The 17,421-nt window shown below is 40.6% G+C and overlaps 1 protein-coding gene across 8 annotated transcripts in view; it reads left to right on the top strand.

The window, feature by feature from the left end:
• TFCP2 (transcription factor CP2) overlaps window positions 1–10,722 on the top strand; it is a 57,920-nt gene extending 47,198 nt beyond the window's left edge. Inside the window, exons 9-15 of one of the 8 annotated variants that reach the window (XM_028125622.2) lie at window positions 2,160–2,208; window positions 2,619–2,712; window positions 3,613–3,703; window positions 6,159–6,259; window positions 6,701–6,843; window positions 8,727–8,778; window positions 9,209–10,722. In XM_028125622.2, the coding sequence (XP_027981423.1) occupies window positions 2,160–2,208; window positions 2,619–2,712; window positions 3,613–3,703; window positions 6,159–6,259; window positions 6,701–6,843; window positions 8,727–8,778; window positions 9,209–9,246 (568 nt within the window). In that variant the 3' untranslated portion in view covers window positions 9,247–10,722. Of the gene's footprint in view, window positions 1–2,159; window positions 2,227–2,618; window positions 2,713–3,612; window positions 3,704–6,158; window positions 6,272–6,700; window positions 6,844–8,726; window positions 8,779–9,208 lie in introns of all 8 variants that reach the window. The other 7 variants (XM_028125621.2, XM_028125620.2, XM_028125619.2 and 4 more) reach the window with 7 other exon arrangements.
• The last annotated feature ends 6,699 nt before the right edge of the window (window positions 10,723–17,421 follow it).

The raw sequence follows: 17,421 nt of genomic DNA, 5'->3' as shown, positions 1-17,421 counted from the left end.
CCGACTGAGCCACCCAGGCGCCCCTGTTTTGTTACTTTTTAAGAATGATCCTAGGGCGCCTGGGTGGCTCAGTCGGTTAAGCAACTGCCTTCAGCTCAAGTCATGATCCTGGAGTCCTAGGATCGAGTCCCGCATCGGGCTCCCTGCTCAGCGGTCAGTCTGCTTCTCCCTCCTGCCCTCCCCCCTCTCATGTCCTCTCTCTCTCTCTCTCTCATTCTCTCTCTCAAATAAATAAATAAAATCTTAAAAAAAAAAGAATGATCCTAATACCTAATAATTATGGATCTTTGATAATTGGGGAAGAAGGTTGAAGATGAGAGCTAAAATGAAGTTTTAGAATTATCTATGGGATACATTTATTCTTTATTGTCTTTTATCATCAAAGATAATTGAAAGTTGGTACAGTTGCGTATTCCAGTTAAAATAAGTTGTCTTTAGTCTTAGCATTTAACACATATTCCACGTAGGTCATATTGAAATTTAAAATAGGCTACTGAATGTGTGATTTTTTTTGTTTTGTTTTGGTTGTAATGTTTGTTTTTGAATTTATGTAGGCTCTGTGTTCAGTCTGCTTCTAAAAGTAATTAAGGTAGCTTCACTATTCAAAATATGTAACAGTTAAGAATGAAAATAGGTAAGGGGTGGCTGGGTGGCTCAGTCGTTAAGCGTCTGCCTTCGGCTCGGGTCATGATCCCAGGGTCCTGGGGTCGAGCCCTGCATTGGGCTCCCTGCTCAGCAGGAAGCCTGCTTCTCCCTCTCCCACTCCCCCTGCTTGTGTTCCCTCTCTCGCTGTGTCTCCCTCTGTCAAATCAATAAATAAAATCTTTAAAAAAAAAATGAAAATAGGTAGAAGTTATAGAGGGAATAGGTAATAAGGGCCTGGTGATAAGTTAATTACTAAACATGAATACTGAATTTGAATTTTGCAGCTGAGGCAAAAAAAGAAAAAGAAGATCTATTTTGAAAGAAAAATCTCTTACCATCCATATGGATTATGCAGTCTACTTATAGGCAATTTTATTTTTTATGTTTGTTAAAGTTTATTTTTTTTTAGTAATCTCTACATCCAACTTGGGACTTGAACTCACAACCCTGAGATCAAGAGTCACATGCTCTTCTGACTGAGCCAGCCGGCACCCCTAGGCAATTATAAATATATAGAATTTAAGAGTTGTGTTTTAAAGTTTTTTCTCTTCTCTTTGTCATTACTTTTTTATTAGACTCAAATTTTTCTCCCATAAAAGAAGTAAGCATTAGGAAATAGGGACAATCCTTTTTTTTTTTTTTTTAAAGATTTTATTTATTTGTTTGAGAGAGAGAGAATGAGAGAGAGAGAGCATGAGAGGGAAGAGGGTCAGAGGGAGAAGCAGACTCCCTGCTGAGCAGGGAGCCCCATGTGGGACTCGATCCTGGGACTCCGGGATCATGAATTGAGCCGAAGGCAGTCGCTTAACCAACTGAGCCACGCAGGCGCCCCAGGGACAATCCTTAAAACAAAAGGAAATACAGGGAAAAACAGAGGGTGGAGAGATAGCCCGTGGATCGCAAATTAGGCAGCACTAATTTTCGAAGCCGCTTTAAAAATAATTTGGTTTTCATTATAAAAGTATGTGATTACATTGCATTGCATAAAGTTTCTTCTGGTATTTTTTCCTGTATATGTTTGGTGTATATTTATATATTTAATATAGTAGTAATATATTGATTACTTTTATGTTCTGATATTTTTTTCTATTATAAATTTCTTATGTTAAATATTCTTCATGCCATAATTTATCCAATTAAACGCAATTTACTAGAATTTTGATATTTTTTCAATTTGTCCAATAATAAAAAAGGTTGAAAGTGACAGTTTCTTCCCCTCTCCCCATAATCTTAAATTAACAGATAATAGAAGAATTGACTATCAGACTAAGACTGCTTTAGGAGAGAGCACAGATTCCTTTAGATCTCTAGCTTGGGGTGCCTGGCTGGCTCCGTCGGTGGAGCCCTCGACTCTTGATCTTGGAATTGTAGTTTTGGGCCCCACGTTGGGTGTAGAGATTATTTTTAAATAAAATCTTAAAAGAAAAAAAATCTCTAGCTTGAGACTTACTATGAGATGATGAACCCTAGTATGTGTCATGGACTCATCCTTTTCATTTTCAATATTTCCTTAGAAATGGTTCACCAAACCACCAGCCAGAGCCACCCCCTCCAGTCACAGATGTAAGTCTAAAGTTAAATGTAAGTTATTTGCAATGTCTACTAATACTTTGATAACTGTGCAGTTCATTAGAAATGTCCAACCTTTAAGGAATAATACTTATTCAATCATTAAACGGACGTTTATTGAATTTTGACTATGAACTAGACACTAACCTAGGGACCAGGGATGTGAAACAAGTTAATGCAGGACCCTGCAATTTAAAGAGCTTACAGTTTAGTAAGGAAGATAAGGATGGAGTTCCATGGGCTTCTTGCGTAGTCAGGGAAAGAAGACTGATGAGGTATAAACAACTATCAAGCGAACTAGGCCTGAGGGTGGGTATGTTTAGCTCTGTGTTACCTGAGGATGTAAGAGATAAATCTCTTCAGTTACCAAGAAAAGAAAAAAAAATGCTTGCTTTCTCTTTCAGAACCTCTTGCCAACAACCACACCTCAGGAAGCTCAGCAGTGGTTGCATCGAAATCGTTTTTCTACGTTCACAAGGCTTTTTACAAACTTCTCAGGTTAAATTTATTTGTCCTTTTGTTTTTCCCAACACAGGATATTCCTTTACATTCTAGGGCCTCCTAGTATCCATGTGAGGGTGTGAGGGTGTGTGTGTGTGTGTGTGTGAGGGAGGGAGGGAGAGAGGGAGGAAGGGAGGAAGGGAAGGAGAGATCTTCATGCATTTTTAGGATTAAGTGAATTTCATAGAACCCTTCAGACTTTCTCACCAGCGGCATCTGTGCTGTGAAATACTTAAAAAGAAAGACTTCTTAGTTTAAACTCACTTTAATTTAAAAATATTTATTCTATACAATACTTTTTAAAATGTATATTCCATATCATATCAAGGGCATTTGTAGGTAGTCTGAAATTTCCCCCTTGAAATCACTGTATTGTATTTGCACATTCCACTTTTATTAAGCACCTTCTGGGTACCAGGTATGGTAGGAATACACAATTGGGTAAGGCCTACTTTCTGATCATTCATCATCTAGTATAAAAACAAAAACCCAAATCAAATCAAAATAAAACCCTGAAAAAATAAGGAAATGGTTGTGACGCAGTAGATAAGTGGTACGAAGCAGGGTATTGGGGGAGTGTCTGTGGTTAGGGAACACGTGTAATGCATGAGGTAAATCTTGGGGGATAAGGAGGAGTCTGTTGGTTGGAAAGCAGAAGGCTATTTCAGGGAGGGGGGACAGCGTGCTCATTAGCCCTCATCAGTATGATGAAAGCATGGGGTTAAGTGGATCAGTGAATGGGGTGGCAGTTGAGGTGAGAGAGGAAACAGGGGCCAGGTCATGGAGAATTATGTACCGTGCAAAAGATGATGACCTATAACATGACAGAGCCATTTCAGTGGTCATTAACAAAGATAGTCTTTGCCTTTATCACCCATTTTCTTATATTTATTCCAGGGGCAGATTTATTGAAACTAACTAGAGATGATGTGATCCAAATCTGTGGCCCTGCCGATGGAATCCGACTTTTTAATGCATTAAAAGGCCGGTATGTAATTAGTGTAAAAATATCAGCAAGGTTGAATTTCAAGTGGATTTGGATTCAGGGACTCTTCACAGTACTCTTTGCACAGCTCACTACATCTTGTCGAAACGTTCTTTTTGAATGCCAGCTATGTACCAAATAAACGAAGATGAAAAATATCTTTTCCTACAGTAGATCTAAGGAATTCCTCATGATATCCCATTTTTCGTTTCTAGGTAGTTTTTTCATTTGATAAATACTCAGTATCCCTAATATGAGCCAGGTACTCTTGTAGGCTCTGGGGATACATTGGTGAGAAAACAGACAAGGGACCCATTATTATGAGTTTACTTTCTAATGGGGGGAGAGATAAAAATATGAACAGTGAATATTGTCGATAGTGATAAGTGCTTTGAAGGAAAACCAAACAAACAAAAACAAGGTTATAACCTGTAGAGTACCCAGAATATGGTCAGGAAAGACCTCTCTGAGGCGGGGGTGTTTAAACTGAATTAGGAGGGGCGCCTGGGTGGCTAAGTCATTGAGTGTCTGCCTTCGGCTCAGGTCGTGATCCCGGGGTCCTGGGATTGAGTCCCATGTCGGGCTCCTTGCTCAGCGGGGAGTCTGCTTCTCCCTCTCCCACTGTCCCTGATTGGGTTCCCTCTCTAGCTAGCTCTCTCTCTGTCAAATAAATAAAATCTTTTTTTTTTAAGATTTTATTTATTTATTTGACAGAGACACAGTGAGAGAGGGAACACAAGCAGGGGGAGTGGGAGAGGGAGAAGCAGGCTTCCCGCAGAGCAAGGAGCCCGATGCGGGGCTCAATCCCAGGACCCCGGGATCGTGACTGGAGCTGAAGGCAGATGCTTAACGACTGAGCCACCCAGGCGCCCCAAATAAATAAAATCTTTAAAAATAAATAAATAAACAAACAAACAAACAAACTGAATTATGAAAAGGATGGAAGCTATGGGGTCATATGAGGGAAGAGCGCTCTAGGCAAGAGGAACAGCAGGTGCAAGGGCCCTGAGTCCATTTTGACTGGGGAAGAGGTCATTCTTGAATTGGATAGGAACTACTTAAGTATCCACTTACAAATGATAAAACAGAGTAACTTGTAGTCCCTATTTGGGATTTGCAGTTTCAAATAGGTAATAGGATTAATGGAAAAAACATACAGGTTAATGCCACAGAACCAAATGAGTGACTAAATAATGAAACAGATCATGAAGTATTTTGTTTGGGTACATCACAAGAAATGTTGAGTCAGGTTGCCTCTAATCTGGGAAATTTTTAAAGAAAAGAAAAATTCAGAGGTTGATGATTTGCAGAAAAAAGAATGGATCTTTTTTTTTTTTTAAAGATTTTATTTATCTGACAGAGAGAGAGAGAGAGAGAGACAGTGAGAGCAGGAACACAAGCAGGGAGAGTGGGAGAGGGAGAAGCAGGCTCCCCGCTGAGCAGGGAGCCCGTTGTGGGGCCCAGTCCCAGAACCCTGGGATCATGACCTGAGCCGAAGCAGACACCTAACAACTGAGCCACACAGGCACCTAGAGGATCTTCATTTTTTTTTTTAACATATTATTTATTTAAAGAGCATTTAAGGGGCGCCTAGGTGATACAGTCAGTTAAGAGTCTGAGTCTTGATTTCAGCTCAGGTCATGATCACATGGTCATGAGATTGAGCCCCTCCTTGGGCTCTGCACTGGGTGTGGAGCCTGCCTAAGGTTCTCTCTTTCTCCCTCTGCTCCTCCCCCAGCCCCCCCCAAACACCTCCCAGCGGGGGCTCTCCTCTTCCCCCCCCATGCACTCACACACGTGCTCTCTCTCTTAAAAAGTAAAAGAGCGTTTAAAAATAGGAATGAGATGATCAGATCAAGAGGTCATTGAGTACCATTGTCTAAGAAGTAAGAAGAGACAGAAGGCTTAGGCTGCTTAGTAGGAGAAGGTAATGAGGGAACTAAGATTCTCTGTTTTATAGTGGCGCTTCTAAGGAGAAGGTATATGTTCAGCCGGACCCATGCAGCAGCGGCTCACATGTTTTGAATATTTCTAACGTTTACATCAAAGATGATAAACTCAAATGATCCTAAATGATAAACTCAAAGGCCACATGTAAATGAGCGACAGTCAAATCTGGGGTGTAGTGAAGAATGCATGGGTCAATGCAAGGAGAACAGCCGATTGTTTTCTTGTAAGAATGAGGGCCTCAGATTGCCAGATCTGATTTTTCGAGAAAAGCCAAAATTGCAGAGGTCTGTATGATGTTGGAACGGATTCAGTCGAACTGCACGCGCGCAGATGCGTGCACGCATCCACCCCAGTGGAGAGCTAATGAGGCAGCAAATGAGCTTCCTTGGCCCGCGGGCTGCCAGTTTGCAGCTCTGCCCTCTAGTGCTAACCCAGACACACAGGTCTCTCCCTTAAAATGTGCTTCCCGTGAAGACCGTGAGACTAACAGCCTCGCTTTCCTCCTCAGGATGGTGCGGCCCAGGCTAACCATTTATGTTTGTCAGGAGTCCTTGCACTTGAGGGAGCAGCAGCAGCAGCAGCAGAAGCGTGAGGATGGAGACTCAAATGGTACTTTCTTCGGTAGGTCCTTCTGGACAGGCTAGGACACACACTGAGGCGAGGGGAGGAGATGACGTAGGAGCCTGTGCAGTGGGAATGCCTCAGACAGCAGAGTGCGCATTTGCCAGCATAAATGGTAATTGCTCACGTTTATTGAGTTCCTCCCATAGACCGGGCACTACGCTCAGCACGTTTACATGCTTTACTTTTTACAACTGGTGCTTCTTCTTTGCAGTACCTTTATTGTTCTCGCCCACATGTAGGTGAGGAAAATGAGGCTCAGGGACGTTAAGTAACTCACCCCAGTCACACAGCTAGCAGGTGGCCGAGCCAGAATTTGAACTCAGGCAGTCTGTGAGTCCTTTAGAAGAGCGGGCATTCCTAGTGACCGGGTTACCTTTAAGAGCAGAGAAGCCTGTATTGACTCCCTTTGCTCTGTCCCTCTTGCAGTGTACCACGCCATCTATCTAGAAGAACTGACAGCTGTTGAACTGACAGAAAAAATTGCTCAGCTCTTCAGCATTTCCCCTCGCCAGATCAGCCAGATCTACAAGCAGGGGCCAACAGGAATCCATGTGCTCATTAGCGATGAGGTAGATTTTCAGCGCAGCTCAATCACCACATTGCCAGTTTGTCAGGGCGTGTGACAGGAGCAAGGGCCGTCCTCCTGGGGTACAGGCTCCGCTTACGAGACCAGGGCTTTTCAAATGCTTTTGCTTACTGACTTTCTAACCACGCATCCCCCTTGCACATTTTTGGGTTGACTTAAAATTTTTTTTGTTTTAAGTTTAAATAGTTGCAAAATATGTCATTCCTGGGCATTATTATATAACCTTTAAAAATGAAATGGTTACATCACTATTCTAACTATATTCCATGTAACCTAAATAGAAGAGCGATGTAATACCACCATCACTGTCTTAAAAAATACATGAAAATACTTTTCTTTAACAGAGTTTTTATGTCATTTCTTTGTTTCCTTGAACTCCTGTTTCCATTCACTTCTCCCATAGAATTTTATCTTACCATAACCTGTTTTTATGCTCAAACATCTTTTATTAATTATCTTACCATATTTCTTTGAGACAAATTTGCTTCAACTTAAGAATTTGTTTCAATAACAATTTAAAAATTATTTCTTCTGAATAGAATGATCACCATAATTATATAATCAATAAACATAAATGTATTCTATGTTCTGATAAATTTTTAAACATTAAGAAAAATGTATTAGAAGTCTATTATTTTTTTTAAAGATTTATTTATTTATTTATTTGAAAGAGAGAGAGAGAGGGAGCACATGAGAGGGGGGAGGGCCAGAGGGAGAAGCAGACTCCCCGCTGAGCAGGGAGCCCGATGCGGGACTCGATCCCGGGACTCCAGGATCATGACCTGAGCCGAAGGCAGTTGCCTCACCAACTGAGCCACCCAGGCGTCCTAGAAGTCTGTCTATTAATGGGCTGGATGGAATTGTCTGATTCCCTACCTGCCCTGCCCACATTAATTCATGTATAGATGAATACTCTTTACTGATTTTTAGAATGAAACAGAGTTCAGCACCACTTGCGTTCTGTTTTATCCCCCTAGATTAATAATGCTATGGAGTCTGATTAATTGACAGACAGGAATGGATGGAGTTTTTTATAAAAACATCACTGGATTTTTTTTTTTTTTTTTAACTTTGGAGTTAGGTGCCAAGAGTTATATAGTGATGTCACAAAGAATTATTTTGAATCACCTGTCATTTGACAGTTTGTGATTAGGTCAGTCTTCAGTTCTGGTGCAAGGAAAGAATTAGAAATCATGTGGCTCACAAAATACTTTGTTACCCAGTCATTAAAGTTCACATTAACGGTCACACTTTGGCATCCTGGAGGTTTTTGTACCCTGGGGCGGGGCATCTTGGTAGGAATCCAGGAGGGTGAAACTTATGCCTTTATTTTATAAAATGGGAGAAGGGAGTTCAGAAGGGAAAGTGGGTAGGGAAAATCGAAGAGGTGCTCAGGCAGTTTTGGGAGATGAAGACCTGGAAGTCAGTTCTCCCAAATGGGCCTACCAGTGTTCATGTACCCTTGCAGCATCCTGGGGTTAATCAGGAAAATGCATCCTATAATTTTAAGATCAGTTGTTTTAGATTGCTTAGCTTTTATTTTATTTTATTTTATTTTATTTATGATTTATTTATTTATTTATTTATTTATTTATTTATTTATTTATTTATTATTTTTTAAGTAGGCTCCAATGCCCAACATGGGGCTTAAACTCACAACCCTGAGATTGAGTCACATGCTCTAGCAACTGAGCCAGCCAGGCGCCCCTAGACTGCTTAGCTTTTAAAACTTAAAAACTGAACATGAGAAAACAAAACAAAGGATTATTTTTCCCTTAAGTCCAATATAATAAAAAGCCATATAGTCTAAATAAATGCAGCAAACCCAAGTCTTTAATAATTAGCAACTTTTTTTGCTTTTCTCAGATGATACAGAACTTTCAAGAAGAAGCCTGTTTTATTCTGGACACAATGAAAGGTAATAAAATAGTAGGACAGATGCCTCTCTGTAAGGAGTTTAAGAGATTTTTTTTTTCATGATTTACTTCTCTGAGGAGAGAGGGAAAATATCAACCACCATATTTGAGGCAGAGAAAGTGATATCTTTGGAGATTGTTTCTTTGTATGAATTGGCTTCTTGCCATTATCAGAATAGACAAAGTGTAACTGATGACTCTGCCATTCTCTCCCACCTTCCCTGGACAAATGAGGAAATGAAGGCATGTTGTTTTTATAATGCATATTTATTGTAAGTATTTTGTGGTAATAAATATGTTGCGCTTTGTCCTGCTGGGTTTTTTTTTCCCTTCTCAAAAGATCCTTACCATCTTTTGTTCTTTTTTTTCTCCTACTGTATTTTAGAGGTGACTAAAGATTATTCTCTCTCTCTCTCCTTTTTTTTTTTACAGCAGAAACCAGTGACAGCTATCATATCATACTGAAGTAGGTGCCGGGCATTCCATCTTCAGTGGCCGCTGCCTCCTTCACCCCTTGGAAGCTTCCCTCTCAAAGGGAGTCGCTCACTAATGGAGATTGGAAGGTCTGCAGGAACCTGACCCATCTGACTGTGTGTGGGGGAGTCCAGGCCATGGAGGCAGAATCCCAGCCATCTGTTGGCCCAAGCTCTTGTGGCACACACAGATTATTGCCCAACATGCATTTCTGCAGCTGTGGTTTCTTAGTTAAAATTTATGGACCCTGTTGTCGTTGAGTATCATTAGAAACTCCACACCATTTAGGGTGTTTGTAGGGTATAATGATGATGAGAATTGTGTGATGTTTCATGGAAAGATGTTAAAGTTTGTGATATGGAGCCATGTAATTTTTTTCTAATATAAAAATGAACATCTGTATTCCTAAGACTAGATCCTCAGTCTCTTTTGCATCATACATACTGGATTTTGCCACAGTCGGCCCCTGAAAACCTCACCAAAGAGGAGAAATACAGAGAGGTAGAATAGAATTTTTCTTTTGGTCGCCCTGTAATACCAAGACTAATCGTAATTTTAGCTAACATTTACTGAGCATTTACTTGTGCCTCATAGTGTGATAAATTCTTTAAGTGGATTACCTTGTTTAACTCCTCTTTAATAATCCTCTATGAAGTAGGTAATAATGATCCCTAATGAAGGTGAGGACATGGAGACACAGAGTGGCTAAGGAGCTTGCTGGGCGACAGGCAGCTAGAAAGCAGTGTTGCTGAAATCCAAACCTGGGCAATCTGGCTCATTTTAACCGCCAGCCACGATGCCGCCCTTGCAATACCCTGTGCTTGCTGCCGTCTCTGACCGTGGCTCTGCCAGCGGATAGGACGCAACACCACGTGACAACTGAGGAAGCAACCACTGTCAGGAACAAACCACACCTAAATAATGACGAACGAATCAAGAGCTACAGAAACCGAGAACATACGTGCTTTTGAAGCATCATCAGTTATCAGATTCACAGACTGAAGTGGTGAAAATGAGGGGTCATCTGGAACTCCCCAAATTCACTGTTCTTGAATGAGCTTCTCAAACTATTTATTCATGAGTTTGGCTAGCCCCTGCTTTCTCTTTCCCCTCTCTGCGTCTTTCCTTGGTAGAGGAAGTTCTTTTACTCATGTAGTGTTCTTTTATATAAGCTTCATGAGAAATTCATTCCTAGCCCAGTCACACTCTTCCCATTTATTTTAGTTCTTCAAGGGTGTGTGTGTCTGTGCGTGTGTGTGCGTGCGTGTGCAAACGTGTAAGACTATGGGTTGTCTTTTTTCACATGTAGAGTTTTATCCAGAAATCCCTTTACACATTATGTTGAGGTGAAAAAAGATAATGTTCAAAGATTCTGTAATGGATTTGGAGCTGTGCGTGTGTGTTTTTAAAGCATTTGATAAAGTTTAAATGTTTTTATACAGAGAATTTTGTTCATTAAAATCAACCCACAACATGGTCTGATTTCTTTTGGTTTGAAACAAATTGAAGACTTTGAAACTGGAGAGTGAAGTCAAGTGACTTTTAAAAACTGACCTGGGTAATGTGACATTATTAGGCCAAAATACTTCTTAAATGAAAGTATTGATTGCCAGATGTCCCTGTTTCAGAAGAGGGGCATTTCTGGTTGTATTAAGTTCCTGGGACTGTTCTCAGTTTCGGAGAAGTTAATTCTCTCTTTAGCAGGCTGCTATTAGTTTTTTGGTTTTGGTTGTTTTTGTTTTTTTATTATTCTGTCTGAATATTAGGCTGGGAGGGTTGGACTAGATAGACTTTAAGGTCCCTTCTGAATCTGTGACTCTTTACTGCAAATGATATATAGAAATCTTTTTAATATATTTACCACAAATTATAGTTACTAATTTGCTTAGGATTAGAGTTTTTTCAGAGTAGTCTTCAAATTTATTATAGAAAAAAATATATATATAATATTTAGAAATTATAGGGGCACCTGCATGGCTCAGGAAGTTGGGCGTCCAACTCTTGATTTTGGCTCAGGTCATGATCTCAGGGTCGTGAGATCGAGCCCAGCATCAGCATTGGGCTCCATGCTCGGCAGGGAGTCTGCTTGAGATTCTCTCTCTCTCCTGCCCCTGCCCACCCCCGCTTGTGCACATTCTCTCTCTCTCTCTCTCCCTCAAATAAATAAATCTTTTTCAAAAAGAAATGAATTTATACAAGTTCGCAATCACAGATCCTAAATTAACCAGAAAGATTGTTGAGGCTTTCTTTAGCTCCAAAAAGTATAGTACCAATGCTATACAATTGGTAAGAATTGGTATAGTGATAGAACATGGCAATTATTCAACTTGCTTTTAAGAATCACATCTATTACTATTATTGATCCTTTCAATTCAATGAAAATTTTAAACTAGCTTTTTTATTATCAAAATAATATACAAAATGATAAATTCAAACAATAAAGAGGGGTATAACTTTTTCTTCTTACCTCCTAGTCCCACTCTAAAGAGAGAAGCATTGCAGAGTACCCCCCATCCCTCTCCCTCCCTCCCTTTCTCACACACAAATACTCAGGCTCATGTTACACTAATGGTCTGCAATTTGCTTTTTGTATTTAACATCTTGAACATCTTTCTGTTATTAGAATTTATAGTTCTACATCACTTTTTAAAGATGGCCATTCCCTATAGATGTTTAGGTTAAGTGCATTTGAAAGTGCATCTTCATAAGTTTTTTGCATGTGCCTCTAAGATACATTCCTAGAAGTAAGATTTACTGGATTTTATCTTTTTAACAATGTGCCAGTTGATATTTATTTTTTATTTTATTTATTTTTAAGGATTTTATTTATGTTTTGACAGACAGCAAGAGAGGCAACACAAGCAGGGGGAGTGGGAGAGGGAGAAGCAGGCCTCCCGCTGAGCAGGGCGCCCGACACGGGGCGCGATCCCAGGACCCTGAGATCATGACCTGAGCTGAAGGCAGACGCTTAACGACTGAGCCACCCAGGCGCCCTGCCAGTTGATATTTAAACTGAGTAGATAGTTAAATGGTTTTATTAGAGTGAGGGTATTTGAGAGGGAGAACGGTTAGATTTAGACCCTCCTGAGAAGTGGAGTAGGCTCCTATTTGAGTATTGTGTGTACTGTTCCCTTGAAGGGGTAGGTTCTATCTAGAAGAATCAGCTATATAAAGACTTAATAGTTAAAAGGGAGTTATTGGGAAATAAAAGGGGGGCATAGGTCATCGCAGGACTCCAGAGATTAAGTAGTAGTCATTACAGAAATACGGCTATTAAATAATAAGATTGTCCAATATTATGGCCTAGTAAGAATGTTTACACACATAAATGATTTATTCAGGAAGCTATTTAAAGGGAGGGGGAATGGAAATAGTCATAGTGCCTGGAAAGAGAGTACAGTACATCAAATACAGGACAACCAGAACCTGAGAGACCGGAGAAAGGTCCACATGAGGGGGCAGATACTCTGATTCCTGAACGTCAGGCACAGTCAGGCACTAGGTATGCTGTGAGGGGTAGAGTGTGATCTCATCACTGGGCTGAAGGAGCATGGGGAAGCTTGGTGAGTGAAGAAGGCTTGGCAAAATGGAACTGGTCCTTTCTGATTTATGCCTAATGGAGGAGTGTTCTGAAAATCTTTGCCCCCAAGTATTCTCAGCAAGTCTTTTTTTTTTTTTTTTTAAGATTTTATTTGGCAGAGCGCGCACAAGCAGGGGGAGCAGCAGGCAGAAGGAGAAGCAGGCTCCCCGCTGAGCAAGGAGCCTGATGCGAGGTTCAATCCCAGGACCCTGGGATCATGACCTGAGGCGGAGGCAGACACCCAACTGACTGAGCCACCCAGGCGCCCCTCAGCAAATCTTTTGGACAGGGTTGCTGCAGAGATTGGGACTGTCTTTTAAACGACTGTGAAGGATTGAAGGAAGTTTCAGCGTTTGGTTTTGAAAGTAACACAGATTTGGGGTACAAATATTTGAAGTCAAGACTGAATTTATCCCTCTTCACTGTAGTTTTTTTCTCTAGCCAATACCTAACAATTCCAGATAGCTTGATCGGAGAGCTGAAGTTGAGCCGTTTTATCATTTTACTGAATTGTTCTGCTTCTTTGGCTGTGGGTGATTCCTCTGTAGGAATTTGATCTGTTTGTGGCCTCTACTGGTCTGTTATGAGAACTCCAATCTCAACAGGAATGGCACAAATGCCCCACCTAGCTGCATCATTTATGTACAAATTCATACAGAGTATCCTGCATCATTCTTCTGCTTCTCCTAAAAATGATCTATGTTCTCAGTTGTAGGCTACAGCTTTCCCTAAAGCTAGAATATTTATTTTTCGTTTGTGGTTAAATTTTTGCTTCATTATACAAGCTCTAAGTTTTAAATGAGGAAGCATTTACTACCACTGCAAAATGGAATGGAAAAAAGATGCCCTATATGACATCAGCATCTGTTTTTTTTTTCTGACTTGTTAATATTTTATTTCTCCTTCTTGCTTCGTTTAATGACCTTGTATTTTACCTTTGATCTTAAACATCTCTCTATTTCCACTTCCTCTTTTTCTTCATCTTTCCTTTTCCCTTCTAGATCTCCTCTGTGTTATTTCTTACGAACACAGGCCTAATTAACAAACTGTACCTAAGTCTAGCATTTGCATTCTCAAATTCAGAGGTTTAAAAGTTCTATATGAATTTAAATTTTCAACTGGATTAATGTAAATTATAAGGAAACTTGCTATTTAAAAAACACTTGTACTTACATTATTGTACTATTTTGTACTGTATGGGCTCTTTGGGGGCATGAGTACTAACCAGTCTCTCTTATGGAATCTGTGTTTTCATATAGTTGTGTAAGATGAGGTAAACATTCCTCATTTTATTTTTTTAGTTTTTTTAAAGGTTTTTTTTGTTTGTTTTTTCTTTAAGATTTTATTTATTTATTTGACAGAGAAAGAGAGCAGAAACAGGGGGAGCAGCAGAGGGAGAGGGAGAAGCAGGCTTCCCACTGAGCAGGGAGCCCGATGCGGGGCTCAATCCCAGGACCCCGGGACCACGACCTGAGCCGAAAGCAGATGCCCAACCGACTGAGCCACCCAGGTGTTCCAATAGTCCTCATTTTAATTGCTACAGATTCCTGTTTTTTTCCCGAACTCTAATGACTGATTTTTTATTTATCTTTCTCTACACATCTTTAAAACTTTGCTTCAGACTTCCATTCACTTCCTTTAGGCTTAGTAAGCTTGCCCTCGCTAAACTCACCCCTGCACTCAACCCCCTTAAACCTGATTGTTATTTCGCTTTTTTAAATAGGGTGTGTATTGTGCACATATATAGATCAATTTGTGTGTGTCCTTTTTGAAATCTTCCTGAAGCATACAGCTTCTTCATTGTTTGTGCCTTTAAATTGCTGTGGCACTTTTCCCCAGATTTGTGCATACAAAAAAAGTCTCTTTTTGTTGTGCAACCAGTCACAAAGAGGTGCCTACCTCTCTAGATTTGGATTATAATTAAATGTAAGTTAGTAAAGTAACGTCAACCTCAGGGCTAAATCTACAGGTTAACTCTTTTTCTCTCAGAAGTTTAGCACATAGTATCCTCTGACCTATTAATTTTCAACCCCTCCCCCCCCCCGTGTATTCTTGTTTTGGTGGTAAAGAATAGTTGATACAGTATATACTTTGGTGTCAGATAAGCCTCTGTTCAAATCTTGCTCTTCCTGGATGTGACCTTGGACAAAATATTCTCTTAAACCTCAACTTTCTCATCTTAAAAAGGAGATCATATTTAATTCATACGATTGTTTGGGAGATTAAAAAGGATATTGAGTATAAAACACAATTTTGTATTTAGTACCCTTATCCAATTGCTCAGTAAAATTTTTAGGATTACAAAATCACCTCTATATGTAGAGACATAACTGCAAGACAGATTTGTAGGCTGCCCAAGACATGAAATCTGGCCTTTGGTTTTCATGTCTTTTCTTCCTGTTCTGCTTTGACATTTTTGTCCCAAAAGCAAACCACCCATTCGTGATTTGTGTATTCTGAGCTGGTTCATACATATGTTACAGTGTGGTTTGGAACAAAGCAATAACATTGAGATTTAGACATCAAAGGCTATTAGGATTTCTTTTCACTTTGTTTTTGTAGTTTCTAATCTGCATTGAGCTTCCTGGTCATTTGCCCTCTATAGGCTCTGCTTAGGCAGGGGGCAGAATTGCAATTATGGGCAAACTGGCACCATTACTTATCTAGTGATTCTACTAAGACAATGAAATATGGTGAATAAGTGACTGTGAAATGTAGTTGTGATGTTTGTTACAGGTCCAGGTGATCTCCTGACTGAAACAGAGCTTATTGCCAAATTGGATTCTACTGTGTTTTCAAAGGGTGTGCTAACTTTGGTTTGGCTATCTTCTAATTTGGTGTCATTAACCTACAAATCGTGGGCATTGAGGCTGATGGTACCCTGATGAATTTCTATGACTCAAACTGTGGATGCGTAGGCGTATGAGACACTTTTTTAGCCTAACCAACATGGCCTTTTGGCTATTATTTTATAATTCTGCTCACTGATTCTATAGAGTGGTCTGGGGCTTTCTCTTTTTGTTATCTGTGTGTCCAGGAAAGACAGAATCATGAACATTTACATAGCACTGACTATATTGTAAACATACTATATTAACTATTTAATCTTCATGAAACCCTATGAGATACATACTGTCCTCCCCATTTTGCAGATGAGGAAGCTAAGGCACAGGGAAGTCACATACCTTGCCAAGGGTCATACTACAACTGAGTGGAGGGACGGGTTTGTATTCAGGCAATCTGGCTCTGGATTACATGTTATATCATACCTAAATTTCAGCAGATAGGGAGATGATCAGTGCATGGTACGCTAAGGACTGCTTTCTCGTGATCTGCTTTTTCATCTCGCACTGTTGTTTCCTGGCCTCGTGGAGCCTCTGATGTCACCTAGGTGAGAGGACTGGAATCTTTGGCATTTTGTCCAAGTTAGCCAACTTCTCAGTTCATAAACTGAGATGGCTTGGTAGCCAGCAGATCTGGCTCCATAGTTCTTGGTTGCAGTGAAAAGTACACTAGGCTATGGAACCAGCCTAACCTGAGTTTAAGTCCTGCCATCCATCCAATCAATATCCAGTAAATATCTCGTGAGTTCCTAAATGTCAAATATCAGGCTTTGTACGGGATGCTCATGATACAGTAAACAAAGCAATTCCTTGTTGTCATGGAATTTAGTCAAGTGAGAGAAGACTGAAAATATACATCAGGTGGTAAATGCTAAGAAGAAATATAAGCCAAAGGGATAGAGACTAAGGGGAAGCATCATTTTAGAAAAATCGTTAAGGAAAGTCTGATACGGGGACATTTGAGCAAATAATTAAGTGTTGGAGTACGTATGTGGCCTGCTAGGGAAAAGGCCCTGAGGTGAGAGCTCGATCGTTGAAGGAACTGCAAGGAGGTCAATGGGCCAATGTAGTTAAAACGGAGTACAGGAGGTGAAAAGTAGCAGGAAACAAGACGGATGACAGGATGGGGGATGGTGAGGGTAGTACGGAGAGGGGATGTACCTACCTATATGTGGTAGGGTCTTATAGGTCAAAGAAGAGACAGATACTCGTATTCTGAGTGAGACCGGAAGCCGAGGCTGGGTGTCCTTGACAAATGCCATATAACTTCTGACTTCTGAGTCTTCGTTTATCCCATCTTAAAAATGAGTTGCAAAGTTGTGAAGATCAGAGATCATGTAAGACTATTTTTGATAGGAAACACATCAACCAGTCAATACGTATCACGGTAACTCAATACATTGTATTTTCTTCTCTATACCTTGGGCAGGCTGCAGCATGTCATGCTGCTTAGGACTAAGCTCCCGTGGGCGAGCATAAGGGGGATTATGTTCTTTAGGCATGGGAGTGTGGTCCTAGAGCAAGGAAAAGGGGAGTTTTAGAGGCTGATTCTTTTAGTCATTGAAGATCTGTGGCTGAGGCTGTCCCCCTTCCTGTTCAAAGGGCTGCAGCGGCGCCAAACTCGCTTTCCCAGGTTCCACTGCAGCAGAGACCCCGCCTCCAGAGCCCGTCTGCAGACGACTTTCGGCTCTGCGCCGGTCGCCGCCTCCAATTCCCGGCATGCCGCGGGCGTGGTGCTGGCTCGTAGA

Source organism: Eumetopias jubatus, unplaced genomic scaffold (assembly GCF_037043125.1).
Source record: "Eumetopias jubatus isolate StellerSeaLion01/CBP00866 unplaced genomic scaffold, mEumJub1_p1.0 scaffold_8, whole genome shotgun sequence".
Classification (NCBI taxonomy): Eukaryota; Metazoa; Chordata; class Mammalia; order Carnivora; family Otariidae; genus Eumetopias; species Eumetopias jubatus.
Note: the sequence above shows the minus strand (reverse complement) of the source record. Positions and strands in the feature narration are given on the sequence as shown.